Source organism: Cyclopterus lumpus, chromosome 17 (genome assembly GCF_009769545.1).
Source record: "Cyclopterus lumpus isolate fCycLum1 chromosome 17, fCycLum1.pri, whole genome shotgun sequence".
Taxonomy (NCBI): Eukaryota; Metazoa; Chordata; class Actinopteri; order Perciformes; family Cyclopteridae; genus Cyclopterus; species Cyclopterus lumpus.
In genome coordinates, this window is record NC_046982.1 from 11737765 (window position 1) to 11764390 (window position 26626).

Sequence of the window (26626 nt, forward strand, 5' to 3'; positions counted from 1 at the left end):
AACCCATCCAGTATTGTGTTCTTCTCTGTTGCCTGGTGCTGCAAAAGAATCACTCACACTACAATAACTCATATTTAGCAGATGCAGTAAATGAACTCATTCAGTTGGTTATCACACAATCCTTATTTATTTGTCCACAATCTTAAAATCCATTCTATTATAATTCTTTAGTATGTAAATTATATTTTAGTTAAACATTTCTCAGCTATCATTTAGAGGTTAAGCCGGAGAGTGAACGTCAAATCCAGCAGTAAACATCTACAATCACACTCTCACTAGATACAAATGAAAAGAAAAGAAAGGAAACACATTCGATAACTGGCACAAAGGCTCATGGGATACAGACAGACAAAAAGCCCTTTTAAAAGTGCATTGCAGCAGTCATGTTGCAATGCCTTTTAATAGAAACACCCATTCAACAACAATCAAATAGACAAATATTGACCCCAAGAATTTATGGCAATATACCTCTCGGATATGTTAAAGTGTCATTTGCCATTTTCCTAATCTTCTTCCTAGTGTCATGTTGAAAATACAATTTACAAAATGGTTTTCGAATACTGGAAGACATTTTTCTTTGTATCAATAATTGTTGAATAGGAAAGCAATGTTTCTGTATATTCAAGTCATTATCATCAAATGATGAGTGAAGACACAATTGAGAAATAAACACATTTCTGTTTGACACGCTGCAGAACATCACAGAGCCACAGTAAACAACTGTAGAAAAGAACATACCTCTTTTCTCTAGAAAAGCACACTGAAAATAAAATGGTATTTTTACATTTATTTCCAAAATAAACGTGTTATCATCTAAAGGCTGTATGTATGTCATGAGAAAATGTCACGTCAGCTTCTCTCTTCACTAAGTTTATTACAAAATCTTCACCGTTGGTCAAAACGATTCAAGTAAAAACTAAATATTTAAAACACTGACATCTACATTTTGTGCTCCTGTTGTTCCCCCTTGAGGGTTAAATCTGGGAAATATGCACATTCGTGTTTGCATGCATAGAAATCTTCAACTGCAATCATTACAAACTGCACTGAATTAAAGCCCATTTCCTGAAGACAATTAAAGCCGAACGATGTGGCGTTATTGCAGCTTTCGCAGAAGTCCCGCTTCTTCCTATTCTGCTTCATCATGATCGCAACACAAAGAACAAACATCATTTCTTGCAATTTCACCAGCTGAGAAGGCAACAATCTTGAAGACACCGTACCGACTGAATGAGCATTAACTTTGAAACCGGTTACAGTTTCTCCACCAATAATTCTGCAACAACACAATATCAAGACCCCGATTTAAAGATTTGGTGACATGAAATACTTACGAATGTGCTGATGGAGAATTTAAGCAAGTACAAAGAACAGTTACGTTTAGAGTTCAATTTGTTCACTTTTTCAATGTCTTATTCATGTGTGATATTTTCATTGTTGAAAATACCAGGTTGGGTAGTTCTCTGTTAAATAACTCAAGGTGTATTAGGCCATAATGTTGCAATCAATAAGCAGGATATCATTCATGGCAATAATGCATCTTTATATATATATATTTGTTAATCAATGTCACATTATTTGTCACATATTAAACAATAAGATTCAATTCCCTAGATGATTAAAAACAGATATTTCAGTCTGGTTCTTTTGTAGTTTTGCCACTGCAGGGAGCACATTAGTCCCATTTTAAAAGACAGTAGTCTGACTTTATGAGACGAGGCAAATAATGGAAACAAACAATGATGTATCAAGCAATTGCACCTCATGCTGACGAATGAAAATGCAGCTTTACTTGATTCGACAAATGTTGCCCACAGGAGCGACATCTGTCGGTGCTGAGAAACCTGGATGTGCACAGGCAAACAAGTTCTTCACATTCAAATATGCAACAATCCACAAATCATCTCGGAAGGGAGGTTTGTGAACCCTTAATGTTAAATAATCAGCTACAATGTCCGGCTTTAATAAAAGGTAGTGCATGCTCACATTCAATAGTGTAACATTGTTTTACTTTTCCTAAAAGGCATTGAGGTCGGTGCACATCAGTGGACTCTGACCCAGTTGCCTTGAAACTATGTGCATGGGCTTAAACAGCCTGCCTGTCAACAGCCAGCTTCACACCTGCTTCTGCTTCCTGTCTCCTTCAGAGGAGGTCAGTTCCATCGTAGACGACAGGCTTGTCTAGGCTCAGATGATACAGCACTTTCTTTGAGATGAACCTGATGAACAGGAAAGACAGCGGAATGTTTTTTTTAAAAAGTTTGCTCCATCCCTTCTAGTCTAGTAGAGGTCTGTGCAGATATAGCGGTTTGTGCTAATGAGTTAACGGAATATCTTACAAATACACAAAGTTCTCCCGTGGAGCACACAGTGACTGACCTGGAGAAAGAGTTGTCAAAGACAAGCGTGTATTCTCCAGCGTTTCGGACTTTCAGTTCCCCCTGGATTGTCTCTCTGTGGGAGTTGCAGCGAGTCAGCGGGATCAGGACCTGTGGAGAGCAACGGATAGAAATCTTGTTTGACATTAGGGTCAACAGGAAGACTTTGTGAGCGCTCAGGAAATCTACCTTGTGTGTGTGCTGGTTTGTTGTAAAAGTTGTAAAAATATCTGCGGTAACCCACATTCCAGCCTTATATTCAATTCAATACAGTTTATTTTGTATAGCCCAATATCACAAATGAGAAATTTGCCTCAGAGGGCTTTACAATCTGTACACATACGACATCCCTGTCCCAGGACCTCACATCGGATCAGGAAAAACTTCCCAAAAAATAACCTTTCACAGGGAAAAAAGGGAAGAAACCTTCAGGAGAGCAACAGAGGAGGATCCCTCTCCCACAGATGCAATATATGTCATGTGTACAGAATGAACAGCATTACAAAGTTACATAAACACATTCCATGAATATGACAATGTATGAATGGACCTCCAATCCATGAAACAGAAGGAGGTAGAGAGGAGGGGGGGCGGGGCGATCAGCAGGGGCAGTCAAAAAGTGTGGCAGTGTGGGAGCATTTTGGATATCGACAATACTGAGGGAGTCATGTGTACTGCGGATTGATTATACAGTTTAACCACCATTTTACCATGTAAAACGGTCTTTATCAGCCTTTACTCATGTTTTTACTAACGCTACATTGTGATCAACATATCCGTGTTAACGTTGTTTGATAACCCAAACCGTTGTATAACATACAGGGGTTTCCTTTAGTGTGCTCAAGCTCTATTCAGTGAAAATACATATTGGACAAAGATCAGTTAAATGTAATCTAGTAAAATATAGTTTGGTCTGAAGATGTTTTCACAGCAATAGAAACTAGATATTAAAGAGGGAATTAAGACCTATATAACTACAGAACTCTGCTTCCTCCCAGGAGTCTTTGTGACTCCACGTCTCGTAGGGTCCATTGGACCTGGCTGTGTCTGATGCCTCCTGCCTGGTGAGCCGGCCATTGTCATATTCATGTAATGTGTTTATGTAACTTTGTAATGCTGTTCATTCTGTACACATGACATATATTGCTTCTGTCCATCCAGGGAGAGGGATCCTCCTGTTGCTCTCCTGAAGGTTTCTTACCTTTTTTCCCTGTGAAAGGTTATTTTTGGGGAGTTTTTCCTGATCCGATGTGAGGTCCTGGGACAGGGATGTCGTATGTGTACAGATTGTAAAGCCCTCTGAGGCAAATTTGAAATTTGTGATATTGGGCTATACAAAATAAACTAAGTTGAATTGAAATGTACTACATATTTTAGTTACCTTAAATCCTTAATTCATCCCACAAATACTGCATTTTGCTGTAGTTTGGTTGACTTTGTAGAAGTGTATCTGCCCTTGTTCCCTCCATTCAAATCCTGGTGTCTCACCTTGGCCTGCTCCAGGGGAGTCTCTGTACTCTCCCTGTAGACCACACTGAAGTAGATGCTCTTCGGTTCAGAGGTAAACGTCCAGGAGACCGTAGGACCAGGACTACTCATGGAGATGGGGATAGTGCTGTAACAGCTGGACTTGACGAAGAGCTCTCGGGAGCTGTCCCCAAACCCTGAGATGTCATCCACTGTGAAGAGGACGGAGAGCCTACAGCACAGGGAATAAAACAGTATCCAAAAAAGTTCACATGTAGTGTTTGTATATCTGTGCAGCAGCTCCAGAGCCACAATAGGCTTCATGGAACTTTTCTCAAGACTCATAACAGACTTTGATGTGTAAGATCAATTGAGTTCCACTTAAACAATCTATTGTAGTTTGGGGGTTGGGATTTAGCGCTTTGCTAACTGGCACTTCACATAGGCAGGTACCTGTTGACACAAGGCTTTGAAGCTGCCTCCATACTCCTCTGATTAAGTTAAATAGAAGTCCCACAACATGTACCAAGTACAGTTTAGGGAAGTTGTCCATGCCACACATGAATCCGCTTCAAGTTTCACTTCCCATTTTGAGATTTAGTGCACGGTTTTCACTGGAAAAATACAATCGAAACTCCCTCTGAAAGTCTGAACTTGTGATCGCGTGCATTTGAAAACACAAGTCAGGATTTTACCCGTGTAACTTTCACTGCATATGAAACTCACGTGAGGTCCCCAGACTTTAGCAGGCAGATCTCTGCATCCTGGACTGCAGCACCGAATTCCTCAGTATCCTCTGATGTGAGGTCTCCTGCACTGCTGTTTCTACAAAGAGTGATGGATATTCTACACTTACATAATGTAAACATACATTTGTATCAATCTGTGGAGAATTTCAGTGTCAAAAGATCTCATCAAATCCACTGTAATTAAAAAGGTATAATACAGACATAATCAATTAAAGTGAATCAGGATAGAAATACTCTCTAGACAATACAAAGGTGTCACACAACACATAGCATTTGTTACGCCCACTGACTTTACTCTGGCCTCTTTTTGGAAGAGAGCCGTCTCTGTGTTTCCGCTCTGCCACGCCCCCTTTCAGTGCCTGGAGCGTCCACAACTGAGTCATCAGTCCGTCAGTGGAGCTGAATAACAACCCCGAGATCCAGTGCCCCTTTTTGTCTTGGCTTTCAAGCCGTTTATTGGCTTCTGCTACAGCTCCGTTTGGGTTGTTCCCTGGTACAGGAACTATGTAGTTATCCTCGTCCTTGGCTGGCTAGTTGGTGGGGAGGTGTTTGGTAACCGGCTTTGAGGAGGCCAACGTTGCCATTTACAGTACTTTGTCATTCCTGTTTTCTCCTGTTTTGTGGTCAGTTAAGGAGCTCAGTGATGTTTTTCTGTTGGTTTCTGTCGGAGTTGAACTCCTTATTATCTAGTTCGTGTGGAGGTTTTGTTTATTATTTTGGCCTTAGAGACCCTGACGTCCCTGCTTCCATTTCCGTTGGTTCATTTGGTTAATCATTATTTGATCAATAAATGTTCCAGCTGCTTTCTCTTTTCATTGTGTCTACATTTTTGCAAAGGTTTTTCACTAACTAGTTATGTTACTTTCTGTGTACCCCTCGACACATTAAGTAGGCCGTAAAGTAAGTACATACATAGTAGGGCTGTACAGGAAATGCCAAAATGAAAATTTGTGCATGTGTTACAGGGAAAACAATGTTAAGCAATGTATGTAGAAAAATATTAATGCTTAAAAGGGACATGTGAAATTGACATGAGTTGTGTTAATTTTCATAAATATTTCGAGATCATGCTCCAGAATTTATTTCCATTACTTTAAACAATAAAAAAATGTTTTTTACTACGACAGAACTAAATGTGGAACAGACTGAACAGTTTGTTTTGAAGGTGGTGTGTTGTTAATTGGTTTCTGTGATTGGCATAAATATCTCATGTCTTGGTTCACTGACTCCCTGCACCACACTCTCAATTCCCCCGGAGAGTGAATGCATGTGAGATACTTACAGTTGTGCTGCCCTCTGCTGTCCGTGTCCAGGAGAGCAGGCGGTGGCAAAAGAGAGGGAATCACTGTCATAGACGCCGCTCACCTCGTCCTCTGTGATGATGTCAAAAACACCATCATTTGGCTTGTCACCTCCATCTGCTCCTAGAAAATAAACATTTGTTCTAATATTTATTGCACGGTTTACTCTATTCTTACTGCACTGTGTATGCTGTCCCCACATTTAAACTGTGCATTTCCCTTAGCATTTGACACATGTGGTATATTCTCAGCTTCCTTAGAAGCTTGCTTCCAAATTACCGTGTCCCCCTCGAAAGAATGCCCGTTGACCTGTTGGAGGATCGGTCCGTACCTAGTACTCGGTACTCGTTCTTGTGTCTGGAACATGTGTGTTTAGATTAGAGGCCTCTGCATCACAGTATGTTATCTCAAGTTTTGCTATATGGTACACATTCTTGTGTCTGGAAAATATGTATTTAGGTTAGAGGCCTCTGCGTGACGGTATGTTATCTCAAGTTTTGATATATGGTGCTCGTTCTTATGTCTGAAACGTATGTCTTTAGTGAGGGGCCCCTGTGTGTCGGTCCCCAGTTTTCAGCCTATATAACTTAGCTGCCTTGCATGATCCAGTCAGATCTTCAAATTGGCTGAGAAGTTTCTCCGAGCGATCTAGACTCTCGTTCCGACATGTGATTCCTGCCTGTAATAAACTCTATTATACCAGAAAGAACAGTGTCCGCGGAGGTTCCTTCATCATCAATCTTCAACATCACTGTTGCTTGAAAGATACGACACACACTACTGTGTGTGCGTGTGTGTGTGTGTGTGCATGCGTGTGTGTGTGTCTTGTATTACCTGAACCAATCGTCACAGCTCTCCCAGCCTGCAGCAAACGACTGAAAGGTGATCCTGGTGTGCTGTGAGTCACTTCCTCCTGTGGGTGGCGCTCAATTACTGCACTGTGCTGGTTGTAACAGTCGCTGCAGCAGCGCTCTCTGTGGCCGCCCTGCTGGGTGCTCACTGTGTTACTGCAGCAGTAGTAGCAGAAGGGACGCCCACACAGTCTGGGAATAGGCATGTTATGATTGAGTACAAAAAACTGCTTCTCATTTTGAAAATTATATTATGATAGTGGAGAGAGGATTTAGGATGTAAGAAAGTAAAGCTCATGATTGAAAATACATTTCTACTGAGTTTCCTTTATTCTTTTAAAAGAGAGATGAATGAATACAAAAAGTATTTATGTAATACGCAGACATATGCATCAGAAAAATGAATAACTGCTATTTTTGTCAAGCAATTGCCACTAATTGACATGCATGGTTTAAAAGTAGTGGTTTAGTTTAATTGATTTACCTGGTGAAATATATATTATAGAGTAATGTATCTTTATTTATTATACAGAGGACCATCTGACCTGCAGTTGTGCTTGCGGAGCCACCAGCTGAACTGACTGTGACAGCCCAGACAGTAGTTGACGTCCCTCTCCGTCTCCTCATCCCGCAGTTTCTGCTCAAACTCCAGGGCATCGGACTTCTGCCATAATGCATCTTTCTCCCTGCAGAGAGCACCGTCAAGCATATGTGGAAATGCACAGAATACACAATCTAGATGGTTTGTTTGTGGCCATTTGATAACCCAAAGCAAAAGACATTATGCAACAAATCTAGGCATGATGTCTCAACCATGCATTGTGCATATTTAAATAAAATCAACCTCACTAATAAAAAGGAAAAAAAAGACATAATCAGAAGAAGAAATAAACATGGTATGCCATGGCAGATCAGAGTCAATCTGTATGTTCATACCTGATAAGTTCTACAAGCCTTTCTTCCAAATTGATTTTGGTGCGGTAAAGATCATCGAGTTCAGCACTCGTCTTAAGATCGACGCTCTGTTTGTCCTGTGTGACTCTCCGTAGGTTTTCACTCATCTCATGACAGGTCTGCTGAGCCGCTGTTAGACCATCCTCAGACCTGCATTCATACAAACACACGATTCATTCATTGATATTTCCAAAAAGACATGGGGAATCTCTGGTGACTGTGAGTGTGTCCATGCAGTTGTTATCTTTAGACCCAAGTTTTAAAAACAATAAAGAACAAATAAGACAAATTCCTAGATGAGGCATACTAAATGGAAAATAAACATACTGATCCAAATACACAAGATTAAAAAAAAATTTCACAGAGCTCCAATTCAGTACAAAATGTGTGCTTATGAATACAGTATCTCACCTTGATAAATTCCCTTTCAGATGGATTATCTCGTCTTCTTTCTGCTGGATGAGATTTTCAGAATCGGCCATCTGGATGTTTTTCTCCTCAATCTGTTGGCAATATCTCTGATTCTCAGCCTGCAATCAGTACAGCAAAGCAAGACATTATTTCTGGTTCTTTGCGAATCATGCCTGTGACCATAATGTTATGATTACTTCAATTGTCGATATACACAATGTAACAGGAATTAGTTTTTTCGAATATCAATCCTAAACAAACAGAGCTGCACATACATGCATTTTGTCTGAGGCTTTGTGTTGCAGTGTGGTCTGCAGAGCAGGCCATGGTTAGTGATTACCTTGATGACAACCACTCTTACTACCAGAATTTAAAACATACTTGGAGTGCTTCAGTGATTAGACGGGGGCCAGATTAACCTGCTAATGATGAACCAAACTTTTTGACACATCAGGAATGTATCCTCTCACCTCGAGCTGTTTGAATTTGTTCTCCAGTTCGACCACTTTCTCCCGCTCAGTCGTCAACTTTATTTTCACATCCTGTAACTCTTGATTCACAGTCTGGATGAGAATACAAATTATATTACCATTAACATAAGTCAATCAAGCTGGTTAAATGTACATTATTAACCAGAGTATGCAGACAATCGGAGGGCTCTAGGTGGACTGTTGTCACCTGGGTATTGTAAATCCCTGTTTACATGCAGCAAGACAGCAAGTTGACTTTTTCTATCAGTGAAACTTTTCTTAACAACACAAATGTGTTTTAATTTTATGGTCAAGATGTTTTATGTTCAGGATTGGAATTATTGTTATTAATTATTATGAATAATTATTTTAAAATGTCTAGAGGCTACTTTATGCAACTATCAGTTTCAGTATTAATTCAGATGGAATAATTCAAATTATGAAAATGTATCACGAAATCTTTTCGTGTAAAGAGCCAATGAGAAACCATCTGATACAAAGCAGAGAAATCAGGTTTCTCGAAGTCTGATTCAAATTTTTTTTTACACATTTTTATACACATTAAAGTACGCTTCAATTCTTTAGCTGAACTGTGTGTGGCTGACCTGGAGCTGGCTGCTGTGACTCATGGCTTGGCTGCTGAGCTGGAATCGGATTGCCTGCATCTCCTCTTTGCTCGTCTCCAGCAGAGCTTCAGCCTCCTCTTTGGTCTTGCTGAGCTTTTCCTGCAGCTCCTGCTCGGTTGCCACCAACCCGTCTTCGCTATGGAGCTGATCGAGGAGTCGTTGGTTCTCCCGTTTCAGCTGCTCCGTGTAGGTATTCAGCCTCTCTGCCTCCCGAGCCGCCTCCTTGTCCAACTCTTGCAGCCTTGTTGACAAGCCCTCCCAGCGCAGACGAGCCTCTTCGTTCTCAGCAGTCAGCATGCACACATGCACACCGAGTTCAGCTGTTTCTGTGTTGGCTCTATGGAGCGCCTCCCTGGATTCACTGTTCTCCAGACACAGGGCCTCATAACGCATCTTTAGTTTATTGAGCTCCTCTCTGGAGGACGTCACCTCTGCAGCAAGACCTGCTCGAGCCTGAGCCTCACCATCACGCTCCCGGAGAAGAGCCTCTTCTCGCTCCCGGGAACGGAGAATCTCCTCCACATGCCGGCGGTTTAGCTCCTCTACCTGGGCTTTGAGTTGTTCTGCTAAGACACGGAGGTCATCTCTGGAGGACTCAGTCACCTCCTGAAGTGCCTGAACCTTCATCCGCTCCTCAGTTCCCGCTAGAAGCTGAGCCCTGAGCTTCACCACCTCTTCCTGGAGCTGGTGCACCTCCCTTAGGTTGAGCTCCAGTTGAGCCTCAGCTATACCGAGCCTGAAAGGGGCCTCTTTGGTTTCCACTGAGGATTTCTGATGTTCATCATGAAGTTTCTGCATTTTTTCATTGCTTTCTGCAGCTCCTTTTTCAGCATGAAGCTCCACAGTCCTGCTCTCCAGCTCCTCTGCTCTGGCTTGCAGATGCCCACATTCAACAGTCTGGTCTCTCAGTTGAGTCTCAGTTTCCTGGAGTTTTTCAAGCAACTCTGCTTGGCTTCTTTGGGACACAAGGAGGCTCTTGTCCAACTGTGCAGCTTTGGCAGTAAGTGAGTCCAGTTCCTGTTGAGTTGTGGCCAACCGTTTCTTCACCGAGGAGTGGACCTCAAGAAGCTCCTTGTTCTCATGCTCTAGCTTCTTTATTTGAGCATCACATACTTCCTTTTGGACGAGCGCCTTCTGGGAAATCTCTTCCAAATGCAGGTTTTCATCGAGAAGCTTCTTCTCCCTATCGTCCACGCACATCTTTGCAGCCTCAACTCGGCCCTTTAAGTGCTTCTCAGAAGCCCTGAAAGAAGCTAGCTGGTCTAACAAGGCGGTCCTGCTCTCAGTCAGCTCTGTAATGCTCCCCTCGCTCTTCTTAACTATTTCCACAAGATTGCTGCATTTGGTTTTGTACTCCTCATGGATCTCAGAGGAAGCAACTTCCTTATCAGCAAGTCGAGCGCTCAGGCTTTGTTTCTCAACATTTAGCTTCTCCAACTGCTCTTCAAAATGCTTGATTTTCTCTGAACTACAGGTGAGCTCTTTCACTCTGTGTTTTAGAACTGTTCTTACATCCAGGAGCTGGCTCTCAAGTTCCTGCTTCTGGCTACGACTCCTGCTACATCTCCGCTCGATCTCGTCCCTCTCCTCGTGCAGTCTTTTCCTCAGGTCCTCCGCCTTTCGTTCTCTGCACTCCAGTGATGCTTGTAGATCCTGAAGCTGGGCTCTCAAGTTCCCTGTCTCTTTCTCTTTCAAACTCAGCGCCCCCTGAATTCGACCAACTGCACTTTGGAGCTCCTCCAACCGGGTGAGCGCCGCCTCACGTTCGTCATGGGCTCCGGATCTTACTTCAGCCAGCTGTGCCTCACTGTTCCTCAACTCTTCTTCCCTGAGTTTTAGTTCCCGGGAAAGACACTCAGAGTGCCTGGCCCTGTCCTCAGCCTCCCTCCTCATCTCCACTCTTTCCTCCTCCACTGCCTTGAGTTTATCAAGGAGTTCCTGGATTTTCCAGGCTGAGTCACAGTAGCTAGAGGTTTGTTGTCCCTTTTCTTTAAGAGTCTCGTCCAACTTAGAGAAAAGCTCCATATTTTTGTTCTCAGCAGCTGCGAGTCTGTCTTTAAGTTCACTGATCAATGCTTCTCGACTGGTTTGAAGGTGATTTGCTCTCTCCTGATCATCCGTTAATTGGTTACTTTGGGCTGCTGTAGATGCAGAGGACTTCTGAGCTGCTGATAGCTGGCCTTCAAGGTCCTTAACCACACCTTTCAGCTCAGAAGCCTCTTTCCCTAACTCCTGAACTTGTACCAGAAGCTCCTGCTGTTTCAGCTCGGACTGGTCGAGCTCAATGCGCAGGTTCTCTGCAATACTGCAAGGAGAGGGTTCCCCCAGTTCCTCCAGTTCACCAAGGAGACTGTGACTCAGGTCTGAGATTGGGACAAACTCCTGCACCTGGTCAGAGAATGGAGCAAGATCACTTTAAAGTTCAAAATACCATTTACATAAATATGTGTGTTTATGTATTGTTTATGTTTACTATGTATTTAAGTACCTGTGAGTGTGAGTAGCTGCTAACGAGACTGTTGATGCTGGAGCAGCGACTGGGAGGCCTCCACCCAAAAGCTGGTGAGGCGGTACCTAAAGTTCGCCTTTGACATAATGAGATACCAAAGATCTTTAACACCTTGTGAAGACAAAGAGTAAGATAAACATGACATCCAAATGATAAAAACATTTTTTTTTTAAATACATAAAAAAGGGAACTTAAGTTGACTAAAATAAAAGTATTTATGTGGCTCTATAGTAACACTATATTTTATGGGGCCCCTAATTTCTTCATATTTTCCAAAGAAATATCCTAGAATGGACAATGTAATTTGATATTCCTTATACAGAAGGTTAATCAAAAACAATGCCCTTACACAGTACAAATACTAAGTACATGCTAATAATCTTCAAGAAAAAAAACTGAAAACGTAACAGGGTGAGGTTTCATGTGGAGAATTTCCTTGAAAGAATTGCAAAACAAATCTGACTTAATGACTGTTAAAATGTATACTTTTTCAAAGTGTGTGTCACATTTTGTTTATTTGTGAGAAACCTATAATACTTTATTTGTTAAATAAATCTCCATATGCATGTATGTAATGAACGCTAGTATTTCTCCTCTGGTAGAGTGATGAAACCCTTTCCATCCAGTCAGATTAATGTGAACTGGGTTTGGGGGGGGGTGTAAATTCAGGCAACTCACGGTAAATAGCAATCGGAACAAGTACTGTATTTGCTCTCAAGTACTGTACACCATACAATATATTAGCCCTCAAAAGAAGTACTGTATTTGTGAATTTTATTATCTTTATTCTTGTTCATAATGTGTGGGACAGGGGTTGATTCAACCCTTTCTCAGGTAATCTTACGGACCATAGTTTGCATTGTTCTAGGTGTTGCTGCACTGCATTACATTGTAAGATTTAACCAGAAATCCCAATAATGCGATGCACAACGACAACACAAATTAGGCCTTAAAAAAAAGTGACTGCAAATTGATTACAAGGAAGTGAAAGGTTTTGACAAAGGTGTTGACATGAGGAACAGTGACGAGCGCTCACAGGCCCTCGCACGCGCGCACGCGCGCACACACACACACACACACACACACACACACACACACACACACACACACACACACACACACACACACACACACACACACACACACACACACACACACACACACACACACACACACACACACACACACACACACACACACACACACACACACACACACACACACACACACACACACACACACACACGCAGAGTGATCAGATAATTAAGTGTTACTTCAAGTTGTGAAATACTCAATATTGCTTCACCACAATTCTACATTAACTGCACTAAACTGGGGTGTTATTTCAAATCATTAAAAGTCTGTCTGTCTGATCAATTTACAATGAATTTACAACCCAGAGACGGAAGAATTAGAAGCTTTTATTTCTTAATACTTTATGAAATAGTTTTTTTCATTCAAAATAATATCCAGAATCAAGTTTGTGTTTTTCTTCAAAAGGAAATGGGCTATTGTGAAAGTGCAAACAGACAATTGTCAGCATTTGTTACCTTGCAAAGATTGGCCAATCTGCATCAAGGTCGTAACCTCTGGCTGCCACGTCAAATTGTATCTGGTTGAGCTCATAAAGATGGTTGATTATGTCCGCAGTGACATGAGACTTAAGGAAGGGACTCCGGGCATAGTACCATTCGCTGTGTGGGAAGAATAAAAAGAAAAACATAAAAACACAATACTGAGGACACAGTGAACACACACACTTTTTTTTAATTTGAGACCTAACAATGTTATATACTGTTGGTTAGGTTAATGCGTTGTAAGGTTATACTGTGCTATTTATAATGAGACCAAATAAAATAAGATTCACTGATCACATGCAGCGTAAATAAAAGCAGGAAAAATAAAAAGGTAATAAACCTGTGATTGATGAAATACCTTTGTGGGGGTTGGAAACAATTCATTTAACCCTTTAATCATGATTCTCAAATGTAAAAAATCTTACTCAAGAGTTATATTGTGGTTCATCTTCATTAATTTGCATTCGGGTGCAATTAAGATTTAATTCAACTACACAGTCAATTTCATAATTGGTTTTGCGTGACGAAAGTGAAGAATGTTGAAAGATTAGCTAAAGCTAGTGGACCAAACTCCAGCATAGTTCATCAAGGCAAAAAAAAGGTTAACCTGGAGGAGGTTATGAGTGCACGTTAACTGGAGAAGAGAAGAAATTATTCTGGTTCTCGGCCAAAGAGTGGAATAGATTTAGACTATTTAAGAATTCAGATTGTTAACTATTAACTGTGAAGAGAGTGTTCCAGGACATTCAACGCAAGGTATATTTAGATATATAATCACATATAAAAGGGAAGCGATAAAGGCATAACAATGAATAATTCATGGGTTAGTTTAGGGACATTATGGGAAATGTGTTTATCTGCTTTCTTGCTGAGAGTTAGATTAGAAGATTGACATCACTCTCATGTCTGTACAGACAGATCCCGGCTAGCCGTTTCCCCTGATTCCAGTCTTTATGCTAAGCTAAGCTAAGCAGCTATAGCTTCATATTTTCAAACATGAGAGTGGTAGGTATTAAGCTTCTCATCTAACTTAGCAAGAAAGCAAATAAGCACATGCATTTTTCTAAACATAAACATGGCACTAGAAATAATGTAATTAAGTGTTTCAGGTTTCAGGAACTTTAATCACCTTTTGCCCAACGCTCTCTCGAAATAGCAAAGTAAATCACAAAAGACTATCCTGGTTAAATAAAGCAGAAACTAAATTGACATTTGGTTTGATGACAGTTGAGGAAGTGAGACGTGACTGTCGGTGTCTATGGTTAGGTGGGTTTTTCTGTGAAAACAGAAATAATACATTAATCAGGAAGGGAGAGTTGCACTTCCTATACAGGACATCATGGCGCCATAACGTACAAATGTATTGGCAGGTCGAAGGAAAAAAGTTATGTCTATCTATCTATCTATTTATCTATCTAGATCGATCTATTTAGATAGATAGATAGATAGATAGATAAAACATGGTTTTGTATAGAAAGAGTGTATTCTCTCTGACCTTGTGACCTTCTGGTTTACAAAACATTGTTGCAGTGTGTCAGCAAGACGCTGGTGAACGAGTGAGTAGCGGATGAAGGCCCTTCCTCTCCCCAGTGAGGTCTTCAACTGAGGACACACATACACACACACACACACATACACACACACACACACACACACACACACACACACACACAGACACACACACACACATTACCTCTCTGCAATGTGCACTGGCCTCGTAGTCAGTGTTCTTTATAGTCCAGTGAAGTCAGCTTCATATAGGTCCAACTACGTCACATTACGTGGCTCCTACTTTCTGAATAATCTCTACTTGAATGTTTCAACAATTACACTTGCAGGATATTAAAAGACTAGGAATTAATTATTTTTTTCATTATTGATTAGTCTGCCCATTATTTCTCTCTTAGTCGATAACTACTTGGTCTATATCATGTTTAAATGTAAAAATACTTTTTCCCCCAACATTCCAAAATCCAAAGATATTTGAGGGGGGAATTGTTGTTCAGTTTTCTGATGATCTTCTCACTGACTGCATCATATTTCAGCTCAAGTTAAAATGTGTCCTGGCAAAGAACATTTAAGGATGTCTAAGTGTTCAGGTCATCGCTGCATAGACCCACAATGTACAGTGTCTGTCACTACATGCAGACTCTCCAATACATTAGCAGATGGAGGGATTGAAGTAAGACAACAGACCCACCAGAAGGACACCAGCTGGAGACTAATTTACATCAGAGACTGACCAACAAGAAACAAGAAGAGTGAAAGAAAAGTAAAAGTAATATGCTCACATAATATGCTTCTTGGACTGTTGGTCAGACAAAACTCTCAATTTGGGCTTTAGGAAATTGTGATGAGCATTTGTTCTTCTTATAGGCTAAACTAATAATTAAGTAAATTGTAAGCATATTCACTAATAATGAAAATAATTGTAAGTTGCAATAATATTAGAGATAAAAACATGACCTGTGTATGATAGTACCTCTAAAGGGCAACATCTACAGAACACAACTTCTCTCTTTGAAGCTTTTTAAGCACAACAACTCAATATCAGATAAAAAAACAAGCAACTAATTAAATATAGTACTATAAGGAATAATAAACTAGTTATTTCAGTATGAAGCTCACCACTGTGCTTTCCCAGGGTAGAATGTGAGGAACAGGGTGTGAGGCAGCAAGTGAATTTGCAGCACTGAGTCTTAACTGTAGCTGATTCACCTGAGGATTAGTTACATGGTGATGTGCATTTGTTTGTCCCCATGTGTCGCACGACATGCTGAGGCACCAAGGATGACTGTGTGTGTGTGTGTGTGTGTGTGTGTTACAGAGGAGGATTACCTCAGCGATGGATTTAACAAAACGGATGCCATCATTAGCTCCCTTGATCTTAATCAGGCAGTCGCAGAAATAATCCCAGTAGTCTTTCCTCTGACCAAGAAAGGTTGTCTTCTCTTTCTGGTCAAACTAAGAAAGAAACATTATCTCATTATTGCATAATTAATGTTACATATATACTATATAATGTCTTCAGCAGTGTGGATTGTACAAAAGGTTTTTGCTGGCACGACTGTGTGTAAATATTTAATGGTAATGGTAAAAATCTTAATTAATACGATTCCTATGAACCTCCTCAACATTACACATTTGTCTTTTTAGAGCTGTGGTTCCCAATCTGAGGGTCGGGACACCTCCAAAGTCTCACTAGATGAATTCAATGGGTCACAAGATAATTTCAGGATATTCTTTGACACACATTTGAAATATACAATATTTCTCTTTTGAAATGTTTTTGTTGTGAAATACTCCTAGCTTTAAAAAAAAAAACACTCTTCAGTGCTTTATTTTAAAAGGTTAAAAGCAAATTTCTAAGATTAAAAAACAATCCTTAGTCACAACCCCTTGTCACACACATCGATGTCTGAAAAGCAAAACCTCCTGAAAAATTCACTTTTTTGAGAATACAAAAGAAACTTTATGTTTTCTTGCAGAATGCTATTTGTTAAGGATACCCAATATATATTAAATAATACCAAATACAAAAAGAAGTACAGATAGGAGGTTTTTCCCCACTTTTCCTGGATCATTTTGCAGATAGGAGGTTTTGCACATTGATATGTTTGATATGTAGACAACTCAACCCATTTTTAAAGTTTGTTGAAGCCTGAATAGTTAAACCCATGAGTGTCTCAACAGATTTAAAACTAAAAATACATGATCATTTCAAAAAGACAAACCAGATCATCCTGATAACCTCTAAACAAAATGTTTATGGTGTAGGACTTCATACCTGTAGCAAGTATTCTAGTTTATAGAAGAACTTGTGCAGGTTGGCGCTGTCATCGGTTACGGGTTCACCACACTCGTTGTGTTCTTTACTCAACTCAAACACTGCATCTAAACCAGACAGGAACAGCATCGTTAACACATGCGCATATACACTATTATCAAATTGTGTCCTTGTGTTCGCACAGAAGGCAAACAATTGTAGAATCTGCAGCTTTATGCTCCCATAATCATTTTAGCAAAATGTCTGTCAGACACAGATCGACATGCACAAGACTTTTCCAGATGAAAATATATCATCGATCTAAATTGTTAAATTATTCTGGGAGCCAGATACTTTCTGCAGAATCTAATATGTAAGAGACTGTAATGGATGGTGTGTATTGTAAGTGTGAACTAACCATGCAGATCTCTGATTATCCTCTGCAGTTGATTATCTCCAACTGATGAGGAGGAGGCCATGGTGGGGTAAGGGGAGTTCAGTCAGGAAATCTGCATGTAAGATTAAAAATGACAGAGATGTCCTCATGATATAAACACTGTTCATCATATCCACGAGTTGTCAAGGATATACCGGAGCCCAAAGTAATTACGTCATGACACTGTACAAATGTGCCCCAGCTGCTACGACACGGAGGTAATCATAAACACAGTGCATCCTAAACTAGTTTCACTTCTATTAAAGTATGTTTCCATTCACACTATAATTGTATTCTTCTCAAACCAAAAAGTCCGAGACAAAGGAGACACTTCTGATCCCCCAAGACATTAGCTCAGGGAAGTTAGCAAACATTTGCCTACAGTCGGAAGAGGTACAACATTTGCATCACAACGAAACATTGAAGCATGTCACTGTTGGCAGCGACAGTACCCTCGTCAGGCACCGCGGACACCATTGTTATCTCCGGTCGGCACAACACACCAGCAACATTAACTTGAATCAATTTCAAACGGCTTCAAAACGCCATAAACGGAGACATAAACATAAGTTAGATGTATCAAAGCTGGCGAGCGCTATCCTCCGTGCACCTGTTCCCAGCTCTTCATTTCCCAGTCGTTTTTTTATGTACATTTCTCTTACAAAGCATTACAGTTTGGTTGTAAGTAGAGCGACACACTTCAATATTAAATAAACAGTTAAATAATAAACGTACTTGATGTGTAAAACTGTCCAGAGTGTCCTATTTGGAGGCGATACAGCAGAAACTTGCTACCAGTTGAGGGGCGGGGACTGTGGATGATTGACAGGCCTAGCGGATCAATGGCCAGCTGCTGCTGCTGAAATCTGTCCTAGTTTGGTTGAGAGACAAATGGTAAATAAACAGAAAGAAGCTGAGACGTGTCGTGCCCGTAGTATGTTGACTACTACAGTGCCTCATAAACAGTTCAAGAACTATAACATACCTGACATCCTTTGTTTATCCAACATTACGATGATTACACACTGAGACCGGAATTTTAACAAGATATCTTTGTTGTAAATAAACATCACGATACATTGTATGATATGCAAAACATATTTATTTATGTAATAACCTACAATCAAAACCTTTATTTAAAGTCTTAATTTGTATATTATTGTTATTAAATGATTATGTTTTATATATTATTTGTGTTATTTTGTAAATAATATTGAATACAAAAACATCCAACAACCAATAGAGCAAAAATATTAACCGAATTATTATTATTATTTCTTTATTTCTCCTAAATGTCTAAGATTCTCCAGGAGGCCCAAACCAGAGGACTGCTGGTCAGACAAAAAAAGCAATGAGGATGTCATCTTTGGCATTTTTCACCTTTTTGGGACAATTTGTAAAAGTGTAAAGGAGACTCTCAAACTAAAGTCAATGCCTCCTTGATACTTGATTGTACTCTTGGGACAAAGTTGTAAGAAACTGAGAATTTAGAGTGCTTTACTTAAATGTAACAGTCATGCAACATGGAATTTGTTTGTTTTTTAAATTAAATAAAAATAATAAAAAATAAAGGGAACAAGTCTTTTCACAGATGTCATTTGTGTGGGTGATCTGAAAATGAAGCTTGATTTCTGTTCACCTTAGTGGTTGATACTTAAGGAACAATTCCCAGTTTCAATGACACTTGCATGAAGGACTCTGGTGGTTGCAGGTAGCCTGTAAGTTTTCACATTTCTCATTTATTTGTTATAGTTATAGTGATTCTGTATTTTGTAAAAAAGAAAATGTTACTGAAATATATTTGTATCTTTTCATTTCAACCTGTAAGTGTAATACAAAAGATAGAAATTAAAGTATGAATGCTGTATCTCATTCATTTAAGAATGTAGCTCTAACGCAATCTTTGAAACATAATGAACTTCTTACTTGCCTTTAGTGGTTGCGATGCAGACAGTTATGGATTTGCTATAGCTTTAGATCATAAGATCATTTTAGAAGCAACCTTAATGCAAAAAAAACAAGAACAATCTGGGCAACGATAATTCTAATACAAATACAACTTTATATTGAAATAAATAGGGCACACATTATAAGAATGAGTGTATCAACATATTGTTTGCAATCTTTGTTGATTTGTATTTTCCTTTGTTACACAACACCACTGACTATTGGTCACATCAAGCTGAAAATCAGTACAATCAGTGACATCATCTTAGGCTCAGCCCAAGGATGTGAGGAAATCAAAATATGAAACCAAAATATATATCTTGCTGGTTTAAAGGGAGCATGGCTCAGCTGAATAAAGATGATGTCATGTATTTATGCTTAACAAACAACATGTAATAACAGTTGAGGGACTGTGTTGCCAACACTGACAGAGGTGCTACGCACCAATCTTAACAAATAAGTGCTATTATCATCATGAAATATGATTTAACAATTTTCCAGTGCCTATATAAATACCGGTATATATAATCTTTTTATTTTTGTAATTATTATTATTTTTGTAATTTTTTTTAAGTTGTAAGCATCACACAATAGTGTTACATGAAGACATTTTGGATGAATATTTTAGTGTCCAAGCATATAAAACCCCAAATATCTACATGGCTGAATAACCCCAAACATATGTAAGAAAATCAGATTTTTTTGTAATTTGGGGAAAGTGACATTCTGAGATATAATAACCACATGCTCCAGACAAAATGGCGTCAAGTATCAAGATAATGTTACAACAATGTATTGACATGTTACCTAATGAAATGGTGACATAAATCTAAGAAATGTTTCCAATGTAATCATCACACACACTACTGTATCATTAAGTCTGTTGAATTGGATTTACCGCTCTAACAAAGCCTTTTTAAATTTAGACTTTCTCTTCTTGCTGTGGAAATATGGCAACAACTGACTCAACCTTCAACGCAACCACAGAAAATTATTACTTCGATGATAACGACTATGTCAATGAAATGTGCAACAAAACAAGTGTCATAGAGTTTGGGGCGATCTTCACTCCAGTGCTCTTCTCCGTCGTGATCATCCTCAGTGTGTTTGGCAACGTCCTGGTCATTGTGATTCTGACCAAGTATGAGAATCTCAAATCCCTCACCAACGCGTTCATCATGAACCTGGCTGTATCGGATCTCTTCTTCACCGCAGGTCTGCCCTTCTGGGCCTACAATCATGTGCATGGATGGACTTTAGGGGAACATACATGCAAAATGGTCATCTTCGTCTTCTACGTGGGTTTCTATAGCAGTAGCATCCTCCTCATGCTGATGACTGCTCACCGTTATGTCGCCGTCATGAATCCTCTGTCTGACATCGTGTCCAGCACGGGCTCCTGCAGTGTCGTAGCGTGTGTGATCGTTTGGGCTGTGAGTGCACTCGCCGCCAGTCCAGCCTTCCTTTTCACTAAAGTGGACCAGAATCAATGTGTGTATGCAGATTCTTACTGGACCTTATGGGGCATCTACAAGCAAAATGTTCTTTTCATATTGACTTCAGTGGTGTTCATTTTTTGCTATTCTCAGATCATGTGCAGGTTGCTGCGTCCGACTGCACAAAGAAGAAAGAACAAAACTTTAAAGCTAATTTTTACCATCACGGTTGTTTTCTTTGTGGGCTGGGCACCTTACAATATCGTGATATTCCTAAAGTCGTTGTATATATGGCCCCAAACAACTGTCGACTCAAGGGCTTTGGCTATAATGTGTGATGCATCACAACCACTGGATTACGCCTTTTACATTAGCCGACTTCTTGCCTTCTCACACTGCTGCCTCAACCCTGTGTTTTATGTGTTTGTGGGGGTCAAATTCAAAAACCACTTGATGAAAATGCTGAAAGGCTGGGGTCACAGGAAGAGCGGCATCCGCGATAGGCAAAGCCGACTCACTATCACATCGCTAACAAGTGGTGAAGAGTTTTCGATGTAGTTGATACAGGGAGCTAAAATGAAACCAGAAATAGTTCTAAGAATGAAGTGTCGTGCAAAATCTGTAAAAACACGAAAAGGAAACACAAAATAAAAGCACAGAGATTATTAATGTTGTTATTCGACAAAAATAATAGGAGACAGAAACTCACACATAGGCAAACCATGTCCGACTTTTACATCAGACAACCAAAATATAAAAACCAACCATACTTCACAAACAATCATATTGACATTTGTAATTACACAAATAACTCAAAATACTGGCTTACTAGCAACATGACATGTGGTTCAATCCGCCTGCTGGTACATTTTCATTGAACATGTAGTTTTGTTTATGCCCACAAAGTAATTGTTGTTTAACTTTGTTAAAGTCAGAAAGGTTTAAACTTTAAATAGCAAGTGGTGTCGTCATTTTTCTTTCTTTTTCAGAAAAATGGATGAAATAAATTCCAAATGAGACATTGCATTTAACTAAAAGTATAACATAGTTATATTATTAGTATCCACTCAATAGGCCTACCCTACATAGTTGTCAAACTACAATAAGTTCCTTAATAGCTGACATCAATTCTAAAGCCTCTTTATTAGGTACAGCTGTACACCTGCTCATTAATCAAAGTAAATATGAAATCAGTCAATCATGAAGGCATAAAAACATGCCGACATAGTGAAGAGCTTCAGTTGTTCAGACATCAGTATGAGGAAGAAATGTGATCTATGAGACGAAAGTGATATATACTGTATAGTATTTCATCCACAATTGCATTGGATATTCGCCTTGTAGTTTCCAATCAAACTGTTATTAAAGTGAAAATGATCCTTGTATCTTTCTATGCCTGTATCATAGGTGATTATCAGCTGATGAATTGATAATACATTGCATTAAATATAACTATGTGATTCACTTTGATTAAATTCATTTTACTTTTGTGTTTTCATATCAATTATTTAGATAAATGATTCTATATTTTCCCCTTCAACCTTTTGGAGGAGTCATGCAAGTGAAAAGGAAAATATTTTCCTTTCAAGAGATGATTTTGCTTTTGATCATTTGGAATGTGTTAGTTGTTATTTTCACGGAATAATGTCATCATCATTTGTTCTTGCTACATATTTACATCGACATCTATGCTCTACAATAAAATTAATTAAATAAATTAAGTGTCGGAGTGTCTCTGTTTAGAATAACCCTCCCTGCTCTTTCTAGGTATTAAAAGCAGCACCTCTGTCAGCAATTTAGCGTGAATCCAAACTCTATTCTTGCTCTTAAATTGCAGAATCTCTGACTAAATGTGAAACAAAAAGAGGAACCTTGAGTTTTCTGTTATATATGACAGACTTCCCTTAACAGTGCAAGTCAGTACATAACCATCATTGTTCAGGGTAAGTTGCCTAAATGCCATATTTTTTAAACTTAATACTTAATTGTTATCCATATTAAAATATGTATTTATGAATATAAGGAATAATTCACTTGAATATGGGGATTTGATTTTTGAAATCATCTGCTTTGTCTGAATTATATTTTGAATTAATTTTGTTTTGTGCCATGTTTCACAGAAATCCTACAATGGTGTCCAACTCCACGGTGGACAACAGCACTGATGTGGTGTTTCTTTGTGATGAGATATTTGACTTTGACACCATCAGTGGTGCCTTCTTCTTTTTGATCTTCATCTTCAGTGTCACAGGCAACTGTCTTCTCCTACTTGTTCTCGTCATCTATGATAACCTGAAAAATGTCACGAATCTATTCGTCCTGAACCTGGCCTGCGCTGATTTGATCTTCACTGCCGCGCTCCCATTCTGGGCCGTCTCTTACCTGCACCACTGGGTCTTTAGTGAGTTTACCTGCAAACTGATGACTGCGGCATACATCGTTGGTTTGTACAGTAGCGTCATTCTCCTGACTGCCATGGCTGTGGATTGTTTCATAATAGTGGTGCTGCACAACTGGCCGAGCGACTCTGTAAAGAGGCAAAGGTTTGCTATAGTAGCCTCTGTAGCTGCCTGGGTCATCAGCAGTGCTGCATCCTTGAGAGATGCTATCAACATGAAGGTGGAACTCTGGGATGATATTTCCATTTGTGTGGATTCCTCTGATGGCGATGATGTCAATCTAGGCTATTATCTCCAAATGTCCCTGCTCTTCTTCCTCCCACTAGCCATCATTGTTTTCTGCTATTCTGCCATCCTCAAGACAGTGTTGCAGTCTTCAAACAGAAAAAGGTACAGGACTGTGGTGGTGGTCTTATGTATTGTCGCAGCCTTCTTCATCTGCTGGGGACCTTACAATATTTTGCTTTTCATCGAGACTCTGCATAAACCCAAAGACTGCAATGCGAGCGGACGCTTGGAGATTGCATTTTCTGTTTGCCGTATACTTGCTTATTCTCACTGCTGTATGAACCCTCTGCTGTATATGCACTCACAAAAGTTGCGAAGACATCTTAAGAATTGTTTATGCTGTGAGAAGGCCGAGAGTAAGCACGGGGAGAGAGGCATTGGCCAGAGCCCTTCTGTTATTCAGAATGTAGCTTTTGTGGCACAAAACTCTGCTGTTATATTGGAACTACACTCTGAATAGACGTTCACGTTTGAAACACCTTTAAGTGCTTTTATGTAATATAGATTGTATTTATTTAATGTCATCTATGACTGCATATTTCCTTACAAATATGAGGAGATATGTAAATATTTCAGAAATATGCCAAGTAAATTATGATATTTGTAAAACAAATACAATAAAAAAACAGTTTCCTGGCAAGCATGTCAGTGTGTATGTAAATATGCTTTTAGAAGTAAACAAACATGCCAACTCATCTCCTGGTTTAGGACTCATTTCTGCAGCACTTTATACGAAGGACCACCCTAAAGACTTTAAATTGGCTCTGCTACAGGTTTGACTTTTTTTTTAACTCTCAACCCAGTTTTAGCAACAATACCATGTCCAAAGTAATATAATGTATTGACTGACCTGTGAGTCTAGTCCAACTACAGTTACGCTACATCAATGTCTGCCCTTCTTCTGTCAGCGCTCGACAACAACAACAAAAAGATACACCAATGTTCATTTGTGTCTGTCCTCGCCATCAAGACTTCCAATGAACGCTGAGTTTCTTTATACTCCCGGCCGCTGCTCCATCGCCATGGACCCTGGTGTACTGCGACATACGGATAGCTTGAATCAGGATTAAGTTAACTTGTGTGACAAAGGCTTCATTGTCATTGTCCCTCACTAGAGCTTCAAGCTTCAAAGTGTAAACCCACAAACAAATGTCGATAGATAATCGTGTGCTGTGGCTTGGTCTCGGATATAACACTGGGTAGCTTCCCACTGTAGGTAGCCGATCGAGCTTTTTAGCAGGACAAGCTAGCGTATGCAGCCAAACCGAGGATTTAATCCACCCGTACAGCTTTCCTCTTGTGTATTTGCTTTTTAGTAAACAAGAAAAAGACAGCTTCCAAACTAAATACAATCCAAAGCTTGACATACAGGCCTTGCCTGGAAACAGTTGCTAAGTTGTGGTTGGACAAGTCAGTATTTGGGGAAGGAATTTAGCAAACTTACAGAGTAACAGTTACGGAGAGCAGGCAAAACTGAAAAAAATACTGATGAATCATGCGGGGAAGTTGAGTTTAGAGAAAAACAAACTGGCAATTACTGAGAGACGAAACCAAAAGCACAGAGATATTTTGTGATTGTTGCAATATTGGCTTATATTAAAGAGGAAGCGGAGTGGCTGGATCCGAAAGTTCTGAGACTTAAAAAATTAAGCATTTTGAGAAATGTTTGTACTAAAGTGGACTTACTACTACTTAATTAACTTTATTTTAAATGACGATGACAATACCGGCAAAACTCCATATATCAAAATAACTGTAGCATACGTTTTCAATTGTATTCAAATCCACACTTAAGATCACATTAGATGATTTTACTGCACTTAACGAACAACCCACAAGATGGCAAAACAATAAATGTGATTTGCTTATTGTTCATTTTAATTTCATGCTTTGATGTCAATGTGATGATTGTTGATCACACAGGGCAAACAATTTCACTTGTAATGCCATGTAACTGATATCATGAATACTTATACAATGAGATATCTTTAACTAAATCAAATTATGATTTGAGCTATTTTAAAGCACAGACAAACATGTATAAAGCATTTATATCTGTTTTCGATTAGATAATATTTGTTGGTAAATCAAGCCTGCATTTTGAATATTGCACTATTACACACAAGTTGCTTACTGTTCCTAATTGATTTATGTAAATATACTGTATGGGTTTTTGTAACCAAAGAAAAAAGATTAGGTCTCAAAAGGTGAAATAAATTGATTCCCAGGACATTGTTTTTGTCAAACACTATTACCAGCATATCAGATGCTATATTTCTGTCCACACCTGTTCAGTGTCTGTCTTCATTATGTGCAAGCATCAATTAACCAGACAATGTTCCTTGTGCGCCCACTTTACCTGCAAATAAAGCAATTCAGAGTCATTTATTCCTTCTACTTCTCTTTTTTTACACATTGGCCCGGCCAATGTTATACGGAAATGTTTCCCTCTGGAGTGACCTTATGTGACACAGAATAAACAAATTAGCCCTCCGCAGCAGGTTCAATAAAATATAACTGCATATTTGTGATTAAAATCCTAGTCAGTCAAGTATGTCTGACTCAACAGGCCATGTGCTTTTGGTTGTGTTTCTTTAAAATTATGTGTGCCATAAATTCCAACAGTTTAAGTAATTTAACTCTATATTATTTCACAAATCTTTTTGTTGTTCCTCTTCTGTGGTCCAAATCTTTTAACTCTATTGTATGTAATGCGTTTCTCTAGAGCTCTGTCAGTGTACTTGAACATGGTTGAGTAGCGTGGGCCTGATGGCTCCACGGGGGGTCCGGAAAAGAGTGTATAGGGACATCTCAGTGGGCCACTGTAACAGCACTCATATCTGTCTCAGGGGGTAGATTAAGCTTAATTAACTAAACCATCCAGCACGCTTGGATGGATGGATACAAGTCAAGGGCAGAGCAGTCACTGGTGTGCTCACACATTCTCTGGCAGGCATCGGGAGAGGGTTTTGTGCCGAATATGATCATATTATATGGAAGTGTGCGAAATAAATTGGATACTGTGGTTATAATAAAGTTGTGCGTACAAGTCACTAATAAT

General features: G+C 39.5%; 3 protein-coding genes across 3 annotated transcripts; 2 read left to right on the forward strand and 1 right to left on the reverse strand.

Annotated features, from left to right (window-relative positions):
- Positions 1-854: 854 nt before the first annotated feature.
- LOC117746465 (FYVE and coiled-coil domain-containing protein 1-like) lies at positions 855-18304 on the reverse strand. Its single transcript, XM_034555606.1, has 18 exons — positions 18231-18304; positions 17478-17568; positions 17081-17187; positions 16132-16257; positions 14789-14895; positions 13267-13410; positions 11696-11792; positions 9187-11595; positions 8582-8674; positions 8112-8230; positions 7683-7850; positions 7292-7432; positions 6730-6938; positions 5877-6018; positions 4572-4670; positions 3867-4077; positions 2380-2489; positions 855-2219 (listed from the first exon to the last, which is right to left on the reverse strand). The coding sequence occupies exons 2-18, from the start codon at positions 17536-17538 to the stop codon at positions 2144-2146; spliced, it is 4419 nt and encodes a 1472-aa protein (XP_034411497.1). The 5' UTR covers positions 17539-17568; positions 18231-18304; the 3' UTR covers positions 855-2143.
- An 887-nt stretch (positions 18305-19191) lies between these two features.
- Positions 19192-21436, forward strand: LOC117746804 (chemokine XC receptor 1-like). The gene is made up of 2 exons (XM_034556114.1): positions 19192-19213; positions 20369-21436. Exon 2 carries the CDS (start codon positions 20393-20395, stop codon positions 21434-21436), a length of 1044 nt encoding a protein of 347 aa, XP_034412005.1. The 5' UTR covers positions 19192-19213; positions 20369-20392.
- Positions 21437-22786: 1350 nt separating this feature from the next.
- On the forward strand, positions 22787-24260 carry xcr1b.2 (chemokine (C motif) receptor 1b, duplicate 2). Its single transcript, XM_034556040.1, has 2 exons — positions 22787-22821; positions 22999-24260. Exon 2 carries the CDS (start codon positions 23009-23011, stop codon positions 24023-24025), a length of 1017 nt encoding a protein of 338 aa, XP_034411931.1. The 5' UTR covers positions 22787-22821; positions 22999-23008; the 3' UTR covers positions 24026-24260.
- Positions 24261-26626: the final 2366 nt, after the last annotated feature.